General features: G+C 28.4%; 3 protein-coding genes and 1 long non-coding RNA gene across 5 annotated transcripts; 3 read left to right on the top strand and 1 right to left on the bottom strand.

The window, feature by feature from the left end:
* Window positions 1–4,076: 4,076 nt before the first annotated feature.
* Window positions 4,077–11,007, top strand: LOC128668578 (uncharacterized). Its single transcript, XR_008404212.1, has 3 exons — window positions 4,077–4,479; window positions 9,781–9,973; window positions 10,054–11,007. It is a non-coding gene; the product is annotated as an uncharacterized LOC128668578 (long non-coding RNA).
* Window positions 11,008–12,297: 1,290 nt separating this feature from the next.
* On the top strand, window positions 12,298–14,326 carry LOC103577037 (elongin-C). Its single transcript, XM_008557511.3, has 4 exons — window positions 12,298–12,646; window positions 12,731–12,785; window positions 12,893–13,086; window positions 13,836–14,326. The coding sequence occupies exons 2-4, from the start codon at window positions 12,753–12,755 to the stop codon at window positions 13,975–13,977; spliced, it is 369 nt and encodes a 122-aa protein (XP_008555733.1). The 5' UTR covers window positions 12,298–12,646; window positions 12,731–12,752; the 3' UTR covers window positions 13,978–14,326.
* A 620-nt stretch (window positions 14,327–14,946) lies between these two features.
* Window positions 14,947–16,702, bottom strand: LOC103577036 (biogenesis of lysosome-related organelles complex 1 subunit 2). 2 transcript variants are annotated; one of them, XM_008557509.2, is made up of 2 exons: window positions 16,613–16,702; window positions 14,947–15,541 (listed from the first exon to the last, which is right to left on the bottom strand). In XM_008557509.2, the coding sequence occupies exon 2, from the start codon at window positions 15,528–15,530 to the stop codon at window positions 15,030–15,032; it is 501 nt and encodes a 166-aa protein (XP_008555731.1). In that variant the 5' UTR covers window positions 15,531–15,541; window positions 16,613–16,702; the 3' UTR covers window positions 14,947–15,029. The 2 variants fall into 2 exon arrangements, with proteins under 2 accessions (XP_008555731.1, XP_008555732.1); XM_008557510.3 differs by lacking the exon at window positions 16,613–16,702 and adding an exon at window positions 15,635–16,034.
* A 105-nt stretch (window positions 16,703–16,807) lies between these two features.
* On the top strand, window positions 16,808–22,386 carry LOC103577035 (protein brunelleschi). Its single transcript, XM_008557508.3, has 5 exons — window positions 16,808–16,894; window positions 17,029–17,827; window positions 18,701–21,067; window positions 21,688–21,911; window positions 22,110–22,386. Exons 2-5 carry the CDS (start codon window positions 17,137–17,139, stop codon window positions 22,296–22,298), a joined length of 3,471 nt encoding a protein of 1,156 aa, XP_008555730.1. The 5' UTR covers window positions 16,808–16,894; window positions 17,029–17,136; the 3' UTR covers window positions 22,299–22,386.
* Window positions 22,387–22,392: the final 6 nt, after the last annotated feature.

Raw genomic sequence — 22,392 nt, 5'->3', positions numbered from 1 at the left:
TCATTTTTTTCTTTAATTAATTAATTACAAATTACTATATTTATTTACTATATTTATATTTCTTTCTTCATCCTAATGAGTGAATAAATATTTTATACTTTTATATTTAAATAATTAAAACATAAATTTATTACTAGCTACTAAATATTAAATAATATTAATCTTTATTTCAGATGTGCAAACAAAAAATAATAATTCAGGAGATCAATGGATATTTTTTTTAAGTTGACTTCCATTTGTACATTGACCACCAAATCGAAGGAATTTTTTACTAAGAGACAAGAGAAAAGCTAACGGCTACTTAATTGAACACAGAGAATAATTTTATCATGTATTTTTCCAATGTGTTATACTCTTGGGTGAATAAAAAAAGTATTAAGTGAAGAAACAAGCGCTATATAACTTTCTACATTTATTAAGATGATGGAATTACTGTTGAGAAGTGACAATGATCAATCAAAAATTTTCTACGTTCATGACATAAAACTCATTGGCCTTTAAAAATAAAAATTTATTCCGAGATAGCGTGGCATATTTTTGCGAGAGATTTTTACAAAAACCGATGAAGATAATATTCTTCTCTTCCATGAAATTAATGTATGCCGCACTTGAATGCTGATAATTGTTTAAATTTATACGTTCAATCATTGATTATTAATGACTCATCTGTTCATTATTATCTCTTACAATTATTGTTTGTTTAACGTTAATTATTTCATTATCGATACTTATAAATGTATAATTGATATTAATTACTGTATTAATTAATTCAAGTGTTAGGAAAAACAAATAAAACATAACGAATGTTATTTATAAAAAAAAATCCTTTACTGTTTATTTTAAAACTTTCCACTATTTATTATCTTTAAATATTATTAATTATTATCACTTATTATTACTCGTAATCACGTGACGAGTGTAAGAAACTGTAAACTCAATAATACTGACGATTATTATGATGAAAGTATCAATGGACTATAAAAAAAAGGAAAAAAAATGAAACGTGATATCAATTTATCAGAGTTTATCTTTCATAAGATCACGCTAATGAATTTAACGTCACGTTAACTTTTATGAAAAAATTCAAATAACAATTTATATTTTTCTTTCAATCATTCATTCATTAATAATTTTTTTACTCGAGTTATTGAGTCATTGTAAAAAAAAATCACTTTTAAGTAAATGATTTCATTTATTTAACTATCAGACAAAATAAATTTGAAAAAATAAATAGAAAAGAATTTCATCCAATTTATTTGCTGCTACAAAATCAAACTCGATCTCTTGAAGCAGCTATTACAATTTGTCTTTAATGTAATCTAATTTATTATTTTTTTTGATTGAGAATAGATAAAAAAAATTTTAAAATGGCATTAAATTTAGATTAATTATTTATTAATTTACATATTTTCTTTGTAATTATAATTATAATTGCAGATATTTTTTTTTTAATTAAAAAAATTGATGAATATTTATTTTATTATTTTTATAAAATTTATTTTAGAAAAAGTATAATAATAAATCTTAAATATTGAAGACTCAGAATACGTTGAAGCAGTAGTTGACGTTAAGTGAAAAGAAAAGAGGCTTGATAATTGTAATAAAATGTTTAAATGAAAATTTTGTGACGTTAGAAAAATACCTCCATTGTAGAAAGCAATAATTAATGATTAGCCTTGAAATATTGATCGAGCTAATTGTCAATTGTAAAACGCCAATCAAGAATACCGAGAACAAAAGTCGTTGCTAATATTCAATATATTATTAATTGATATAATTAATATAAAAAAAGGAAAAAACGAAACGTGATCTCAATTAATCAAAGTTTATCTTTCATAAGATCACGATAATGAATTTAACGTCACGTTAATTTTGATAAAAAAATTTAAATATCAATTTATATTTTTCCTCCTATCATTCATTCTATTTATAGTTTTTTACTTGAGTTATTGAGTCATTGTAAAATAAAATCACTTTTAAGTAAATGATTACCTTAATTTAACGGTAAGACAAAGTAAATTTCAAAAAATAATAAATAGCAAATAAATTCATCCAATTTATTTGCTGCTACAAAATCAAACTCAATCTCTTGAAGCAGCTGTTACAATTTGTCTTTAATGTAATCTAATTTATTATTATTTTTCTCTAGATTAAGAATAGATAAAAAAATTTAAAAATGACATTAAATCAAGATTAATTATTTATTAATATACATAATTTCTTTGTAATTATAAATATAATTGCAGATATTTTTTTCAATTAAAAAAATTGATAAATGTTTGTATTTATTATTTTTATAAAATTTATTTTTAAAAAAGTGCAATAATAAAATTTCAATATTGAAGATTGAGAATACGTTGAAGCAGTAGTTGACGTTAAGTGAAAAGAAAAGAGGCTTGATAATTGTAATTAAATGTTTTAATGAAAATTTTGTGACGTTAGAAAAATATTTCTTAAAACAATCGGTAGAATACCTTCATTGTAAAAAGCAATAATTAATAATTAGCCTTGAAATATTAATCAAGCTAATTGTCAATTGTAAGACGCCAATTAAGAATACCAAGAACAAAAGTTGTTATTAATATTCAATATATTATTAATTGATATAAATCGTATGATAACTTAATAAATATAGAAAAAAAAGAGAATAAAACTTATAAGACTGATCCAATAAAGGTACAGTGTACAGGGTTCATCGATGTCCAGATATATAGATTTATTATATAGATATAAACGAATTCTGTACATTCTGTACATCTTTTTTGTTCTGTTAATGGAATGATGTGTTGATGAAGCTTTTCTCTTGTCTCTTAGTAAAAAATTCCTTCGATTTGGTGGTCAATGTACAAATGGACGTCAACTTAAAAAAAATATCCATTGATCTCCTGAATTATTATTTTTTGTTTGCACATCTGAAATAAAGATTAATATTATTTAATATTTAGTAGCTAGTAATAAATTTATGTTTTAATTATTTAAATATAAAAGTATAAAATATTTATTCACTCATTAGGATGAAGAAAGACAATAAATAAATATAGTAATTTGTAATTAATTAATTAAAGAAAAAAATGATTGTAACTCGAGTGTATTGAAGAACAATAAATAATAATTTTTAAATCAGTTGAATGTTAAATTATTACTTACTTCTGTTATATTTTTAATTAATTAAATTTATTATTATGGACAAACAACATAAGGTTAGATTGTTGACAGCACTCTGGCTACTGATGTTCATCCGAATCTTATTTTAATAATTTTAATGGCAATTTGATTGACACACGAATTAGTTCAGTAAATAAATCCTAAGAAATTTATAATTAAGAATTAATAATTAACTTTATAACTTATGACAGCTGCTTTCTTCAAGAAACGACTGATGTTTTGGGTGAGTTTACAATTAAGATCGCATGCGCACTGAGAGACGCGCGGCATATTCTCGCGGAAGATTTTTTAAATTAAAAATTGTGAATTTAGTTAATAGAAAATAAAAGTAATGCAAATTATTTTATTTTAATAAACAAAAAAAAATGATTTTAATTAAAATAAGACTCGAGACTTGATCGCAAGTTATTTTGTTAGATGTATAAAACATCTAGATGCATAATAATTATATTTAATATTAATAAAAGCGCATTTTTTTATGGCATACACTTTTTATTCACCTTTTAAAGGTGTTTGCATTCATGATAATCACTGGAATTTTAGTGAATGGGCTTGTATTTATATTGATTTATAAAAATCAATGCATTTTACTGTAAAAAACATAAAGATTTTATTAAAATTGATCAAATTATTTCATTTTAAAAATTGTTGCATCAGCTTTTTTTGGACGAGGGGGTTGCGGGGACGGGGGAAGAGGGTCAGGTCACGTAGGCACGGTTGAGGGGTAGTTCGGACGTAAGGTCGAAGTTGGGGGGAGATCCCTCTCTACCTGCGCAGAAAAAAATCCGATACCAGTAAAATCGTCTACTGCGCAGGGTGAGTAGTAAGTAGGGGAAAGTGGTGGAAAAGTGAAGGGGCTAAGGGCAAGGGGCAAAAGGGTCAGTTGGCACCCGACACCCGATGTGTAGACATCGTAGTCGAAGTGTCCAACTATATTTCGAAATACTTTTGACTTTTTTTTTTTTTAATTTTTTTTTTCCTTAACGTGATCCATGGTCACTTTCAAATAAATTTTTTTTTTTCAACTGGCATTTTTGCAAGTTGAAATAATTAATTTTTTTTTCTTTATTTTTTTTTCCATGTAGTAAATTACAAAAGTCAAAAGTATTTTTTTTTTTAATTAAAAAGTGTTAATTATTTAGACAGGTTTTCAATGGATTCCAACGACGGAAACTATCGTTTTCTGATGTCTTGACTGGAAGGAAGGATGGAACTGAAACACACTGACCTACCTCAAGGAACTGCTAGTTGTCATCCTACCAGCTGATCATCTGGCATCGTTCGGCAGTGAAATAAAGTTATTTCCCTGTTGAGGTTTGTTATTGTTTTTTGGTTTCTGTCACTCTCTTTTCTATTCTCTATTATTATCTGTCTATCTCATTTCACTTTTTAATTTTTATCAACGGTTCCGTATCTTTTTTTTTTTTTTTTTTTAATTAAAATCATTACGTTTATTAATAGTCGAGTCATTTGAAACTAATTTGGTTTTTTCAACTTAAATTCAGTTTTTTCAAATTAAATTCGAGTCATTTGAATTAAATTCAGTTTTCTCAAATTCAAGTCGAGTCATTTACAGTAAATTCAATTTTTTTATATCACAGTCGAGTCACTTGAAACTATTTCGGTTTTTTTAACTTAAATTCGAGTCATTCGTAATAAATTCGGTTTTTTCAAATTAAATTCAAATAATTTATAGTAAATTTAGTATTTTTAAATTGCAGTCGAGTCATTTGAAATATTTTTAGTTTTTTTAAATAAGAGTTGAGCATTTGCATAAAATTTAGTTTTTTTTCAAATCAAAGTCGAGTCATTTGAAAGTAGTTCGGTTTTTTTAACTTAAATTCGAGTCATTCGTAATAAATTCGGTTTTTTCAAATTAAATTCAAATAATTTATAGTAAATTTAGTATTTTTAAATTGCAGTCGAGTCATTTGAAATATTTTTAGTTTTTTTAAATAAGAGTTGAGCATTTGCATAAAATTTAGTTTTTTTCAAATCAAAGTCGAATCATTTGAATTAAATTCAATTCTTCAAATTAAAATCGAGTCATTTACATGTAATTTTTTTTTCTTTTTCAATTAAAGTCGAGTCTTTTGCAGTATTTTTAGTTTCTCAGAATTAATTTCGAGCGTTTAAATTTATCTTTAAATCTCTAGAATCATTTATATTCGAGTCATCTTTTGAATTTTAATTAATATATTTAATATTGGGGTGTGAATTCATATATACACATAATCTTTTCAAAATTAGAGTCACGTACAAATTATATCAACTAGAGTCACATATTTTTCACCGCCGTTTTTTTTTTTTTTTTTTTTCTTAATAAATTAAATTCTGTATCAAGTGATACAAAATTCCGGTTTTTTTTTAAAAGTAGAGTCATTTTAATTACAGTAAAGTCATTTGAGTTGAATTCAATTTTAAAATATGCCATTTAAATTAAATTAATTTTTCCAAAGTAGAGTCATTTATTTTTTAAAATTTTGTCTTTTTTTTTTTCTATTATATTCATTTTAATTAGAGTCATTTGAATCACAAGCAGTACTAACCGAGTAACCTTTTTTTTTTTTCTATAAATTGAATAACTCCCTTCTGGAGTTATTGTAGTTTACTTTTTTAATTTAACATGGGGTGTAGATTGATTGGTTATCAATAGCCTTCTGCTGTTGATAATTTAAACACAACTTTTTTTTTCCCATCTCACACACATACACATACGCTCTTTGCGTTTCCAACTCTCTCTCTCTTCTATTTCTTATCTTTTTCTTAATTTTTTTAATCGGGGTAATTAGATTAATTAGTGGACCAGTAATAGGTTTTTTGTTGAGATTATTCTCTCAGTAGAATCACGCGTTTAATTTTAGAGTCAACCAACCCTTTCCTAACTCATCTCTTTCTCTTTCTATACCACTACCCTTACCTCTTTTTTAATTTTAATAATTAATTCGCGTTGGGTTTTGTCCGCGAAATGGGATATTGGTCTAGTGATTTAGTTGGGTGGGGGTTAATGGGTGTTAGGGATTATAAGGACATTTGGTTCTTATAATTTATTTAGAATTAAATTCACGCGAATTAGAGTCTGAAAATATATATCGCTCTATAGATCTTAAAGGCGAAAAATATTGTTACGCTGTTATGGGTGGCCAACCATAGCAGCGTATATAAAATATTTTTTTTATCCATTAAAAATTAAAAAAAATTTATTTTTTTTCTTTTTTAATGATAAAAAGTTGAAAAAAGAAATTTTCCCTGATCAGTTTTAATTTTTTATGAATTATTCTGTCCCACCCTTTGAGTACCCGGGTGCGATTTGGGTGCCGGTCTCAATTCATTTAAAATTTTTCTGATCAAATCTTTTCTTTTTTAAGTGTTTAAGCGTCTGTAGAGCGATATGTATTTTTTTTTATTTATTCAATTAATTAGAGTCACTTTTGCTGCGTTAGTTAATAAGTTAGTTTTACTATAGGAGGGGAATAATATAGGACTGGGGTTTTGATGTCACTAGACTGATCGGGGGAGTAGATTAATTAAATAATTCGGGTTTTTTTTTTTTAAATTAGAGTCACCCCATCTCTTTCTTCTTAATGAGTGGTAACTCTACCACTCATTTACTCTTTCATTCACCACACACTTTACCCCTTTTTTTTTTTAAATCGAGTATTAGCGTCAAGGTTTTTTAGATTTTTAAGTTACTGGTCCAGGGGTTTTTAAATCAGAGTCAATTTTGCTTTGGGTTCTTTTTAGCTTCAATTCTTTTTCTATCTCTCTCATACACCCTTACTTACACCACCCCTGAGACTCTGTTCATTTTTAATGAAATCGAGTCTCACCCCACACGCCGCCGTATAGTCGAGGTTACTCACAACCTCGCTTACGGCGACTTTTCTCTACACACCAATCTACACCCTTGACTTTTTTTTTCCCTTAAATTCATTAAATTAGATTTAAATTAAAAAAGACACTTGGCACTTGGTCAGGTGGCATTACCATTAGAGTCTTTAGTTTACTCGTTTGTTACTGCTTGCATGTCGTATTAATTTGATTAGAGTTACTTTAAAAATCGGGTTTTTTTTTTCTTTTTCTAATAATAAATTTAATTTAAATGGCATTTCCGCGTAAATTATGAGCCCTGGCATTAGGTCAGGCTGTCGCGATATTTAATTGCTAGTTTTTTTATAATATATATCCTGATCTTCTGGGCTGGTACGCATAACCCTCCGGTTCGATCGATGTCGGTCCTTATTGGTCGCATGCTATAAGAAAATCTATCATTATCATGTTGTTATCGGTATTATCATTATTATTGTTGTTGTCGTAATTAATAACAATATCATTACCACTTTATGAGTGAGATAATGATAGTGTAAGTGGCCCTAGCAGGTCACGTTACACGATTGATATTAATATTGACTGCAATGGTTTTATTGATGATATCACAATGATGTGATTTTATAGTGACTTTTGTGTGCGATCAAAACGGGGATTCGATTTATCGATTGGCTGGTGGCCTAATGCTACGCATACGGTTCAGTTTTGATGGCAATATATTATATAGTTTTTATTATTCTTCGAAAGAAAACACACACACACACACTTTTTTTTTATCACACATGTATTTACACCCCAATAATTTTTTTTTAACTTCAATTTTATGAAACTAGAGTCATTTGAATTAACGCCAGTTTTTTAATGATAGAGTCATTTAAATGAGAGTAATATCATCATTGTAGAGTCATATTTACAGAATCGGAGATATTTTGAGTAGCTTCAGTTTAAAATTTTTTTTTTTTTTTTTTTTTTTTCAATTAATCAATTAAATGTAAATGCTCATTCCCCTTTAATTTTTTATCGTCATTTAATTTAACGTCAATTTGGAAGAAATAGAGTCAGTAGTTTTCTGAAAGTAGAGTCTTTTTAATTAAAGTCGTTCTTTTGACAGTAGAGTCATTTAATTTAGCGTCATTTTGATACAAGTAGAGTCACTGAAATTAGAGTCTTTTTTTTTTTTATTTTTTGCTTCGATTAATTAATTTAATGTAAATGCTCAGTCATTCTTAATTTTTTATCGTCATTTAATTCGAGTCATTTTATAAACAGTCGAGTTGATAAATTTAGTATCTATTCAATAGAAGTAGAGTTATTTTTTTTAAGAGTAGAGTCGGTTTTTGTTTTACTTAATGATAGAGACCTGGCACTCGGTCAGGTTTCACTATTTTTTTTAAATTTCTATTTTCAATACATGTCGATCGTTATTGCTCGTATATGCTAAGAAAATCTGTAATAATCATGCCCCTATCGGTATTGTCAAAATTATTGTTGCTGCCATAATTAATATCAATACCATTATCATTCTATAATGATAGTGTAATTGGCCCTGACAGGTCGCATTACACGATTGATATTAATATTGACTGCAATGGTTTTATTGATGATATCATAATGATGTGATTTTATAGTGACTTTTGTATACGATCAAAAGGGAATTCAGTTTCAATTAAGTAGTTTAATGTGAATGCTCATTCATTTTCAATTTTTTTCTCGTCATTTAATTCGAGTCATGTAATTTAACGTCAATTTAATAGAAGTAGAGTCATTTTAATTAGAGTCGTTTTCTTTAACAGTAGAGTCATCTTATTCGAGTCATTTTTAAAAAAGTCGAGTCATTTAATTTAGTGTCGATTTGATACAAGTAGAGTCACTTAAATTAGAGTCTTTTTTTTTTATTTTTTGCTTCGATAAATTAATTTAATGTAAATGCTCATTTATTCTTAATTTTTTATTGTCATTCAATTTAGCGTCAATTTAGTAGAAGTAGAGTCAGTAGTTTTCTGAAAGTAGAGTCTTTTTAATTAAAGTCGTTCTTTTGACAGTAGAGTCATTTAATTCGAGTCATTTAATTTAGCGTCATTTTGATACAAGTAGAGTCACTGAAATTAGAGTCTTTTTTTTTTTATTTTTTGCTTCGATTAATTAATTTAATGTAAATGCTCATTTATTCTTAATTTTTTATCGTCATTCAATTTAGCGTCAATTTAGTAGAAGTAGAGTCAGTAGTTTTTTGAAAGTAGAGTCACTTGAATTAGAGCCATTTTTTCTTTTATTTTTATTTCAATCGAATTAATTAATGTAAATGTACTTTAACCCCCCCCCCCTTCGTTTCTTTTTATTTTATTAAAGTTCCGTAGATTCGAGTCATTTTTTAAATATAAAGTCACTTAAATTAAAGTCATTCTTTTAACAATAGAGTCATTTTATTATTCATTTATTTAGTTTTGATAGCATTCCAATTATTATTTAAAAAAAAAAACTAGATATGTGAACCGCACCCCGACATGTTTATTTTTTATCTTTTTTTTTGCATTTTTTAGGAATTTGTTTTAGGTTTAGAAATATGATTTTTTTTTAATAGATTTCTCAAGGTTCCGTAACCTCACCATGAATTGGATAAATTTTATAACTTTTTTTTTTTTGTTCAGGTTTAGATGTATAATTTTTCTTTCTACTTTTCTTCAGTATATTTTTCACGATTCCGGGGACTTACTTAATCCTTACCATATTGGAATTATTGAGCTGATAATTTCTTTTTTTTTTTCTTTCTAATTTTTTTTTTTTCAGGTTTAAGTATAGGATTTGGATGATTTTTTCCCTATATCTTTGATGACGTGTCTAATCTAGAGTCCAATGGAATCTATTGACATGACTGGCCTACCAGGACCAGAATAATTTTGAGGACAGTGATGTTGCTGAACATCAAGGACAAGGTGTTGCCGAGCCAAGGACACACCGCTGCTTTTAATTTTTTTTTCTGGTGGATATTTATTCTCAAATCTTTTATTTTTTCCATAAATATGTATCCCTGTATTTAATCTATTGGGATATATATTTTAGTTTCAGATCCAGTCAACGAGAATAAGGATATCCATAGGTGCCAAGGAATACCGAGACCAGGAGAAGGAGGACCAGGACCAGAAAGAAGAATAATTATTAATTGATCATTAAGATTAATATTATTATTATTATTATTATTATTATTATTATTATTAATTATAAATTTAGTTTAAGATTAATTGTATTTAGTTTTAAATTATTATTTTATACAGGTGTGAGTGTGATGAATGATATTAGAATAATTTATAATTTAAGAATTTAATTTATATTTTTATAGAGTGAGAATGTTTTCGAGTGGCATGTATCTTTTGCATTTTTCGCATGGTGCTTGCGTGTTTTGCTTTTTTTTTTTTTTGATTTCTTTTTATTGCATGGTTTTGGGTAGTTTGTCTTTTATTTTAATTTCCTTTTTTTCCTTTATCCTTCTAGGTCTTAATTATAAGTATGAATGAATGTAATTTAATTTACCTATAAGCATGAAATGAATGGATTGTATGTAAATTTTTATTGCTTTGTGATCATACCCGAATATTATTTATAAGCGTATGGAGTGTGTGTGATATTAAGTACTGTGTGATCAGACCTGAATGTTACTATTAAGGCTTAATTTTAAGGAATTTTATTTATGAAAATTTATTGTTTTTTTTTTTTTTTTTATATGTATTTATTTTATAATTGTTTAATGTATGAAATTTTGTATTTAGTTTTATTTAGCTTTTTTTTGGTCACCAATCGAGTGATCACTGTGTTGGTCGGGTTTTTTCACTGGTAAAATCCTCCGATTTAAACCGATAGATTCCGGGTCTATCGGATTTTTATCGGAGTATTTTATCGGTGTTGAGGTTTCCCAAACGGGCTATTTTCTTTCTAACAAAAGAAAATAGCCTAGACCAGTACAATTGTATTTCTAAACAAATACAATTGTAGGTGAATGCGCACAGTATAGGAAGTCGGTCCTCAGCCGCTTTTTTTTTTTTTTTAAATAATAAATTCTAATATTTATTGTTTTTAATTGAGCATTTATAAATGAAAAAAATAACCTTCCCCTTATTTTTAATTAAATATTTAGATTATAAATAGAATTAAGTATATTTATAAGAAAGTGAAAAATCCATATAATTAAAAAGAAGCAGAAGAATCCTTATAAATACAGGTAAGTAAAAAAAAAAAAAATAAACATTAATGCAATCAAATAAACAAAAAAAAAAAATTATGAAAAATCAAGAAAAATATATACTATAATTTTCTCTTTTTTTTACTATATTATTTATATTTTTCATCTGCTTCTTTACAAAAGTATTTATTTCCTGAACAATATATGTCGTACAGAAAATGAATATTATTGTAAAGAAGTAAATGGTAAATATAAATATTCATATTTATACTACAGAATTTTTGAATAATAAATGTATATAGATATTCTTTAAAAAGAAAAAAAAAAATCTTCACAGAATTCTTTCTGGAAGTTTCTGTATTTTTTTAATTTTTGCGCATGCGCAATAGAAGATTGTTCTTTAGTAGTTTTTTTTTAATATTAATTAATTAAAATTCTTTTATATTGAGCAATTCTGATTTAAATAAGAAAATACTTTTCCGTTATTTTAAATATAATATTTTATTTATTAATGTACATGTATATAAATATATGTCTAAAAAATATATACATACATATATTTAATGGTAATAAATAACAAAGAAAGTAAAAAAGAGAACAAATTATCATCAATAAATTTCCAAAATTTTTAAATGTTGCGCATGCGCATTGATGAAACTTCACATGTCTACTTATTTTTGAGTGTATGTACGTAAAAAGTCTGTTCTTAGACGCTTTGTTTTTTTAATAATAAATTTTTATTTCAATTCTCGTTAATTATTCATTTATTTTTTTTTTTTTAAACCTTTTCTTTATCTTCAATTAAATATTTAATTTTACAAATAAAAATAAGCGTTTTTCAAAAAACGAAAGTAAATTTAATTATGATGAATAAATTACACACATAAATACAGGTAAGTAAAAAAAAACAATACCTAGAAATAAATATAACAAAATTTCAGTATATATTTGCAAAGAACTTTTTATTGGACATCCGCTTTGTAGTTTTCAATTTTCGCGCATGCGCATCTGGTTTGGTTTGTTATTTGAAATTTTGGCTCACGTTCCATTTATTTTTTATCATTTCTGCTAGGTGTCACTACCGCTCATAGTCATTTTAGCTATAAGTCAATTTGGGTAAACGTAATTGGGAACCTTGCGTGCAAGCCATAAATTTAATGCAACAAAGGATATTATTTAAATTTCTAATAATTACGTATTATTTAAACTATCAGTTTCTTTTTTTTTTAAACAATTAAAATTCCCTCTCATTTTTTAAAAATTTAATCAGGTTTGACGAAAAAAAAAAAAAACTGACCTTGATTACTATAAATTTTGAACAAAACGAACGATTTACGAACAAATACGAAGTAACACGACAAAACTACTATTGAAATCATTATCATTATTTCTGTTTAATCATTTATATCAGTGACAAAGATATTTTTAATAAATTTATATTAAATATTATTTAAAAATAAGGAGGACTTTTTATTTCCCGTAAGTTTTAAAACTGCCGCGTCTTTAAAAAATTAATTTTTTCTTTTTTATTAAATTCAATATATTGATATATTTTTTTTGTAGGTTATAATCTGGTGATCGAGCAATGTCATTAGACATAAATATGCATACTGAAAAGGTAAATAATTTAATAAATTGTTTGTTAATTTGTTTGAGTATTCAACAATAGATGATAAATTTTAACATGAGAATGAAAAAATAATTTATTTTTTTTTTTAAATTTAGTCTGAATCAAGTCCAACTTACGGAGGATGCGAAGGTCCTGATGCCATGTACGTAAAGCTGGTAAGCAGCGATGGCCATGAGTTTATTATAAAACGTGAGCATGCTTTAACTAGTGGTACAATAAAAGCTATGCTAAGTGGACCCGGACAATTTGCTGAAAATGAAGCCAATGAAGTTAATTTCCGTGAAATTCCGTGAGTTTTATTTATTATTGATTGTCATAAATAACTGTCATTATTATTAGTAATATTGCTAGTAGAAATAATAATAAATTAAATAAAAGGAATAAGTTGACAGTTCCTTGGTGTTATTATTAATGAATGTGAATGTAGCTGACAATTGTAAATTTTTTATGAGTGTGAATGTAGCAGACAGTTGTCAATTTTTTTAATTTTAGAATAGATGAATAAAATATAAGTAGAGTAAAATTTAAAAAATGCTTATATAGATAAATGCGAAATCCGTACGCGCATTTTTTAAAATTTGTTTATTTCAAATTTATAAATTGTCTATTATCTGCTACATTCACATTCATAATTTTAAAAATTTTGAAATAGTGAATTTAAATGGGAATCGAATAAAATTTAAAAAAAGGCGCGTTTTTAGAATGAAAAAATCAGTATGTGCATTTTTTTTATATTTTTCTTTGTAATTTGAAATTTGTCTCGTATCTGCTAAGACAGTGCATATACTAGGTCTTTTCTCCAACACACTATTAATCATACTACTAATAATTATTAGTAGTAAAATTCTAGAGAACAAAAGTATACATGAAGAGAATACTAGTATACTAGACTGTTTTCATTATTCATTAATTTTCTTGAGAATTAATATTTAATAAGTAAGTACTCGCTCAAGAAACTGTCAACTTAATTCTATTATATATAAAAATAAATATGAATGACAATGATCTTAAAATAATAAATAAAATATATATTTTTAGGTCACATGTATTACAAAAAGTGTGCATGTACTTTACCTACAAAGTACGTTACACAAACAGCAGTACAGAAATTCCAGAATTTCCAATAGCTCCTGAAGTTGCTATTGAACTTTTGATGGCAGGAAATTTCTTGGACTGTTAATTATATTTAAATGTTACACATTAACTTGCTTGTAACACGAATAGCAATTTATTTAAATCTTTGGGCCTTACTACGATGTAAACAATTTACATTTTTATACCGCCAATTGACATTCGTGTTACTTAATCTTAATTCAATTATATTTTTTTTCTGATAGTGCATACTTTTATTTTATTTATAATAAACATATTAAACATACAGCTCAATACAAATAAGTTAAATTAGTTAATATAGTCATCGATTATAATGGCATTTTACATTTAATTATTAAATCAATAATATTATTAATAAAACATAAACAATAATTATCAAATATGTAAGTTAGATTTTACTAATAAACCCAATTTTTAAAAGTGATAATCATATTTATTCATAACAATTGTTGGTAAATTTAATTAGTTACAAGATTATAAATGATTGTTATTATTTAAAGAGTGAAAGGTCTGAAATACCAAAAAAAAAGATATTTTTTGATTTTTTTTTTTGCAGAGTAGCTTCTTTATTAAAATTCTCAAAATTTGTGACACTATTAAGAATCATTTCAAGAATATTCTCCTAAATTTTCATAAAAAAATATTGAAAAATAAGCCAGTGGTAGTAGGGAGAGACAACCCTCCTCAAAAAATACAATGGAGACTTTTTTTTGAGGAGGGTTGTCTCTCCCCACCAGCACTGGCTTATTTTTCAATATTTTTTTTTGAAAATTTAGGAGAATGTTCTTGGAATGATGCTTAATAATGTCACAAATTTTGAGAATTTTAATAAAGAAGCTACTCTGCAAAAAAAAAAAAAAACACAAAAATATGCTTAAGCAATATTAAATCAATAAAGTATTAACTGTCAAGTAAATAAATATAAATTGTAACAATATAACAATTTTCCTTTATCAAAATTTTAAAAAATCTGAAAATAACTTACTAGCATAAAAACTATTTGGTGTTAAAAAGGAAAATAATTAAAACCAAATAATAAATGTCATTTGAATTTTATTATTATTAATAACAATTTATAATAGACTCCACTTTTGAACATTTAAATAATAAAATATAAATTTATTTACTTCTACTTTCCTTCTCAAGATCTTTAAACTTAGCTTCTAATCTTTTAGAATAAGCTGCTAATTTATAAGCAGCTTGTTCCAATTTAGCAATACTGTCATCAATCTGATTAATATTATCCAAAACAGGTTGCAATTTTTTATATTTCTGATTAAGTGCCTCCAATGATTGTGATACATTCGTTGATATTGTTTTCAACTCAGCATATTTAGCAATCGTCTCTTTGTTTAATCTTTCAAGTAACCGATAGTCAGCATGAGTTGATGTCAATTCATCCTGTAGATATTCACCTGTTTTTTCGAACATCGTCGTTGCTAAACGACTCAGATTTGGATCATGAGGATCTAGTGCTTCAAAACTACTGGTGCTTGTTGATAATGTGGTGCCATGCTTCGGTGATTGACATCTTGAATGATCGTGCTCTGGTGTGTCAACAATATGCGGTTTATTATCTTCTATATCAACTGTATTCAACTCACTGCTATTTGTAGTCATTTTTTATCAATCTGTTAATAAAAATTAAATATTATTATTTTACACAAACCAGAACTTTTTACATATAACATGATGCTAAAAATAGCAGCCATTAAAAAAATTACTTCTTTGATAATTTTATGTTAACTATTAAGACTTTGGTTGCTTTGTTAAGGAATAAAATTCATCAGCATGTCAACCCTATCCAGTGAATTCTATGGAAATTTTTTGATAGTAAACTCAAAGGAGACAAGAGATTTCCGCAAACGTCATCACTACTCTGAAGTTTATACAAAAGCTACTATTTAAGTGTATTGTAATTGTGTAAAATTAGTACTCAGACAAGTCAGTCAAGGGAGAGACCTGAAATTTACTCTGCTCAAGTCAAGATTTTTTGCTCTCGTTTCCGATTTCTTTTAATAAAATATTATATATTTGTATATTTTAAATGACTTTGAACTTATTAAATACCCCAGGGGTTTCTTTCCCTTCTCACCTGGGGTCTGCCGATACCCGAATTAGACCAAATCTGGATTTAAAAATTTAAATTAATGAATGATGCTAAAGTTAACTGACGTCTCATATTTTTAAAAATGATAGACTTGAAAAAAAACATATTTAAAAAAATATACTTAGAGTTTTTTAAATTTTCTATACGTGCATATTTTTGTTTTTTTTTTTTCTTGTAAAAATTCAAAAATTGATAATTGCTAACTTCAGTATCATAATTAATTAGCGAAGAAAATAAACGAATTTCTCAAAAAGTGACACGTGAAAAATTTTCAAAAATTATACTGTGCATTTTTTTTTAAATTTTATGATGACAATTAACTTGATAATAAAAAAACACAAATGTCAGGTGTCATACTTTCAGCATCATACATATGACATTGATTATTTAAACAAAAAAATTTTCAAAAACTACATTTATAAATAAATAATTTGAAAATCAATGAATTAAAAAAATTTTAATTTTTATAGCGGGAATTTAAAAAAATTGGTTTGCATCAAATTAATTTCTACTGTCAATAAATTAAAAATTAAAAAAATAAATAAAAGTATATAAATTCAATAACTATTAAAAACAAAATGTATATACATACATAAAAATATATATCTGTATATTTATTTGTAGCAAAATAACGATCCAAAAATAAATCCACTAGCTGTCATGAAAATTGTCAAACTGTCAGCTGATTTCTAGGTTATGTATCTCCTACTCAAAATAATGAATAAATATGTTATATATATCTATATATATAAGTATATATATGTACATACAGCTGTAACTGGTATATACTCATAAATGTCTTAACACGTATATTTAACGTCATTATTTATAATAAATATCATAATAGCAATAAATTATTCATCTATTATGACCAGTACGTATACCAATAATTAATATAAATTTATAAACCACATAAATACAACCTGCAAACTAATATCTCATACTTGTAATCTATCAACCCTTTTTTTTTTAATCAATCAATTTATTAACATAATTTTTGAATTTCAGATAAATTTATAATCCAAAGCTTTAAACAAAATACGTAATCAGCAAAGCAGATAAAAAATAATAAGTAGTAATATAAATATATATATAAACAATAATAAATAATAAAATATGTCACAGCCAGACTATGACCAAACAACACACGATCACGCATCACTTTTAGTTTTATTAAAATCAATTGGCACTCAATTGAAACCAAAATTATTGACAAGATTGTGCGATCGAATCAACAAAAGTTTGAGCAAATTAAATATCGTGGACTCTGGTGGAAGTACACGTGAGATAATAATACGTTTTGTTCGTGATTACCCTGTTGAAAATATTGATTGGGGCGATTTTCAAACTCACAGACGTTTATTGGGTCTGATAACATTTAGCAAGTATGAGGAACAGAATGAATTTAGTGAATTATGCCGACTACATGAGACACTTAAAGTTAAGTATAATGATACGTTATATGATTCACGTGCCATATTTTTTGGACCCACTGAGTCTGATAATATCAACGAGCCACCAGCTGGTTTCACGCCGCCTTCAAATTTCAAAACGCGAGCGATTTATTATCATGATGAATTGTGTCCGAGTTTGGAGAACCAGGTGATGGAATGTTTGAACGCTTTGTTTTGGATACTGGAGTCTAAGAGATTGAAGAGGTTGAGAGAGAAAATAGACCGGGCTCCGTTACTACGAGCTCCGTTTGAAAAAAAAGAACTCATTGGACTGGACTTGGAATCGAGGAATAATAGAAAAAAATGCTCTGGGCGGATGACTAAACATTTAGCTGATTTATCTTTGCAAGCTGGTAAGTATTTATATTAAAGGCATCAGTTTCCTGCAATATTTTTTTGTACAATGGAAACTCTTACTGCTTACTAAAATTTATTCTACGGTTCTATTGCCTAGGTAAATATTAAATATGTAATTTAATTGCATAAAAAAATAATTGCAGTTCTATTGCCTAGAAAAATAATTCATGATGTTGAATTGATTGCTATTTAATTGTGAACCCAATCAAAGAAATACCTAATTAATGTAGATGCTCCTGATTTTCCTGAGAAAATCTTGTACTTGAGGAGAAATGATCAACAAAGACCGATCACTTGATAAAAAAAAGACGATTGATCTGTAAAATATGAGAACCGCGGTAGTCTTGACAAAAGTATAACTCGCCCGGTCCATAATAAGACACTGGGTTGAATCTCATAGTCGACTTAGGGAATCACCTGATCAGCTCACTAATTTCTGATAGAAAACTCAGTCAAGTTTTACAGTTGCTATTGTCAAGACTACCGAGGTTCTGATATTTTTCAGACCAGCTGCGTTTTTTTTATCAAGTGATCGGTCATTAACGCTGATCATTTCTCCTCAACAAGTACAAGATTTTCTCAGCAAATAAATCAGAAGCTTGTCTACATTAATTAGGAATTTCTTTGATTGGGTTCACAATTAAATAGCAATCAATCAAACATCATGAATTATTTTTCTATAAGCAATAGAACACTGCAATTATTTTTTATGCAACTAAACTACATATTTAATATTTCCATAGGCAATAGAACTGTAGAATAAATTTTAGCAGCCTTGTAAAAATTTCCATTATAAAAAAAAATACTGAACTGATGCCTCCATTTATTAATAAATTAATTACTTAACAATTCTTATTTTATTTTACTAGGTCTCCGTATTGAAGCTCTAAATTACTACAGCACAGCAGCAGCAAATCTTCAAACAGTCAACGACTGGCTCTGGCTTGGAGCCGCCTATGAGGGTCTATGTGCCACATCATCAATGATACTCTACCCCAATTTACGCAGATCCTTGACCCTACACCGCAATTCATCCCTCCAAGAAACAAGTCCCGGCAAAAGGCGCGAATCTCAGTCTCTCCCTAGTCCCACAAACGATGAGCCCACAAAAGTCCACATCCCGCATTTACTATCCGCTGAAGAAATAGCAAAGAAGTACCGCGAAGCGATCGTTCACTACAGCAAATATCAGAACGCCGCTATCGTCGAAACAGAGGCCAGTTTCAAAGCGACCCGCATATCCATTGAACAAAACAGTCCATTACAAGCTGCGTGTTTTTTAAACAACGTCGTCTTCAATCACATAAATTTAAGCGAGCAGGAAAAAATCGAACGTTTTACAAAACTAGCTGAACTGTATTCCTCATTTGGGTTCAGCAGAAAAGCATCATTCTGCATGCGTCTGGCAGCACTAAGATACGTATCACCTCACAATCCTCACCGAGACTGGAAGCAGTGCTACAATTTGCTGCTACAATCTACCTCAGGGTTCAAACTATCACTAGATCCATCTGACATGACCGATGACAACCGCAAAGGCTGGCCAGCAATACAAATCCAAGTCCTCAACGAACTAATCGTCGCCGCTAATCGCATGGGCAACCCGGCATTAGCGACCCGCCATATGACATTCATATTACAAACACTATTTCACTATCTATCACCCAACGAACGTACAGACATCGCACTGCAGTTACAAGGAGTCGCTCAGCAATGCGAAGGTGCCCCAGTGCCGCTCGTTCTCGAGTCAGGAATCGTGATCCCACCAGCAAATTTAATAAACATACCCATGACCAAAGCGTTTGCCCTGAAAAATCTACCGCCGCATCTCCAGCCGCAGAAAATCCAACGAGTCAAAGAGGACCACGGCCCGTTTTTATTCACTCCCATAAACTTCGGTTCGCTTGAACGTAAAAATGTATCGAAAAACAGCGTCGACTATTTGTGGGTCGACGGTGACATCTGCGAGGTTTCTATCCAGTTGATAAATCCTCTGCCATTTGAATTGGTCGTGTCCAACATGCGGCTGCTGACCAGCGGCATCGTCTTTGAGTCGCTTCCGGAGAGCATTACATTGCCAGGAAAAGCTGGACCAATTGGTGTGTCACTAGCCGGTACTCCTAGAGAGTCCGGGACACTGGAAATTCATGGGTTCAGTACCCATACACTCGGTGTTAAATCAAACTGTCGGTTACGAAATATTCCAGGTATGCCATATCCGTCTTATAACATCACGGTGATTCCAAGTCTACCAAAAATAGACGTCGCCACAAGTTTACCGCAGACGGCAAGTTTTAGTACTGGTAAAAATATCGTGACGAGTGCGAGTGTGTCGTTGTATGGGGGAGAGAGTACTGAGTGCACGATAACAATTAAAAATTGTGGTCAAGTAGCCATCGAGACTATCGAGACTTCGATAAAATCATCACTGAATAGTATTAAGGAGTCGAAAATATTTAAATGGAGTGATAGTAATTTAAATTCTCAACTACCGCTTGAACCGGGTGCTAGTGCTAGTCTTACACTTTATCTTTACGCTGATATGGAGTTTATTGTCGTCAATAAAGAAGCGCAGCAGTTAAAACCGAGTCCGCGTATCAGCAACAGTACATCACAGAGTAATTCAAAGTCATGGCCATCGCGCACCCATTTGTCGCAATCAAAAAAAAAACCCTCGTCTTTACCAGCAACGTCGTCAAATAGTTCAGGATTGAATTCGCAATTAGCTAAATTAACTATACAGCCACCGTCGAATATTATTGTCGAGGGGCAATTGATGATCAAGTATTCTGGTGGCGCGGGATTAATTGACGGCTACTGCAGAGTATCGTCGGTATTTATTTCTATTGAAATGCTGCCGAGTGTTAATATTACGAGCTGGGATGTCTTGCCAGCTGAAACACCTAGTCAATTTTATCTTGTACTTGATGTAGTTAATATGACTAATCAGGAAATGGAGTTGTATTATACGCAGAGTAAATGTATTTATATGGGAGGCAGAGAATCATGTAGGATTCCAGTTCCAGTTGATCGCTGTCCGTTGGATAAGTTGTCAGCAATTAGTAGTACTGATGTCAATGGGGAGCTACAGAAAATTTGCTCTCAGCATACGTCCTCGTTGGTTGATATGAGGTGGCAGTTGCTCGGCACTGATTTGACGGGCAAGGCCACGTTAACGGGGATCACTTTCACTCGTGATATGCTTGATCTCGTGAAAATGAGTCCTTTACAATGGGGTAATTATCAAAAAGTATAATTATTATTCATCTTTATCACATGAGAAAGGAAACGGAATTTTAAACTTGAAATATCTCCGTGGCTATTGAGTTTTCGAAAAAGTTACAGGATACCTTTTTTGTAGAGAATTTAAAGAGCTACAAAAAAGGTCTCTTATGATTTTTTTGTAAATTTGATATTTACAGAGATATTTGCAAAAAACGATTCATTCTTTTTTTTTTTTTGGCGATTTTTAAATTTTCGCGAGAAAATTTTGAAATATCTCGGTGGCTATCGAGTTTTTGAAAAAGTTACAAGATACCTTTTTTGTAGAAAACTTAAAGAGCTACAAAAAAGGTCTCTTATAATTTTTTTCAAAATTTGATATTTACAGAGATATTTGCAAAAAACGAGTCATTCTTTTTTTTTTGGCGATTTTTAAATTTTCGCGGGAAAATTTTGAAATTTGTTTTTTTAAATTTAAACTTTTTCATGGATTACTTTTACAAAAATTTTAAAATAAATCTATAGAATTTCAAGTAAAAATATTAATTTTTTTTTAAAGGTCAGAAGTATGATAATTAAAGAATATTATTATTATTATTATTAATTATATTAAAACATTATTATTAAATTACAGAAGTTGTAATCAATGACACGGCTGTAAAACCTCAAGATGAAATCACTTGTACGATTGGTGACTGTGTCAGTATTGGAGTTGGAGTTTGTAATTCTCTAGAACGTCCGCTAAGCAACTTATGTTTAACTATTGAATTTTATCAAGACTACCAGAATGGTACTTGTAATTATAAGCTTGATAATCTGTTGGCCATTGCTGGTGCTAGCAAAGTAATGCTTCCTACGGTAAGTTCATAAAGAAAAGAAAATATATACAAGATCAACTTAATGAAATGATGAATTCATAAGGCAGACAGTTAAAATTAAGTTATAAATTTTAATTTACTCTCCACCTTCCTGTGAATTTAATTTAATTTAAATCTATTCAATTAAAAGTAAATACTGAACATCAACTGTAAATAATTAATAATTACTAATTAACAGCTACAAGAATACGGACGTGCTTATCATGAATGCCGAGTAGTATTTTTCATGCCAGGACAATTCAAACTAGACATACGATGTAGTAGCAATGATAACTCGCCATCAAGCTCCAATCGCGAGGATCAAACGATAGCAGACAATGAGTGGCGTTACATACCACCCATTGAAATAACCGCCGAAGACTACTGATATTTGTACAAAAAATCTCCTGTATTTATATGTAAAAAATTTATAAATTTATTATTTTTAATTTACAATAAAAAAACTAGACATAAGATTATTT

The sequence above is a fragment of the Microplitis demolitor genome, chromosome 9, assembly GCF_026212275.2.
Source record: "Microplitis demolitor isolate Queensland-Clemson2020A chromosome 9, iyMicDemo2.1a, whole genome shotgun sequence".
Lineage (NCBI taxonomy): Eukaryota > Metazoa > Arthropoda > Insecta > Hymenoptera > Braconidae > Microplitis > Microplitis demolitor.
Note: the sequence above shows the minus strand (reverse complement) of the source record. Positions and strands in the feature narration are given on the sequence as shown.

Excerpts from the sequence above, each read along its gene's own strand:
- LOC103577036 (XM_008557509.2), bottom strand. The coding sequence starts at position 15,530 with ATGACTACAAATAGCAGTGAGTTGAATACAGTTGATATAGAAGATAAT.
- LOC103577037 (XM_008557511.3), top strand. The coding sequence starts at position 12,753 with ATGTCATTAGACATAAATATGCATACTGAAAAG. Across the intron at positions 12,786-12,892 it reads TAAATATGCATACTGAAAAG|TCTGAATCAAGTCCAACTTA; the intron begins GTAAATAATTTA and ends TTTTAAATTTAG. Across the intron at positions 13,087-13,835 it reads GTTAATTTCCGTGAAATTCC|GTCACATGTATTACAAAAAG; the intron begins GTGAGTTTTATT and ends ATATATTTTTAG.
- LOC103577035 (XM_008557508.3), top strand. The coding sequence starts at position 17,137 with ATGTCACAGCCAGACTATGACCAAACAACACACGATCACGCATCACTT. Across the intron at positions 17,828-18,700 it reads TGATTTATCTTTGCAAGCTG|GTCTCCGTATTGAAGCTCTA; the intron begins GTAAGTATTTAT and ends TTATTTTACTAG. Across the intron at positions 21,912-22,109 it reads GCAAAGTAATGCTTCCTACG|CTACAAGAATACGGACGTGC; the intron begins GTAAGTTCATAA and ends ACTAATTAACAG.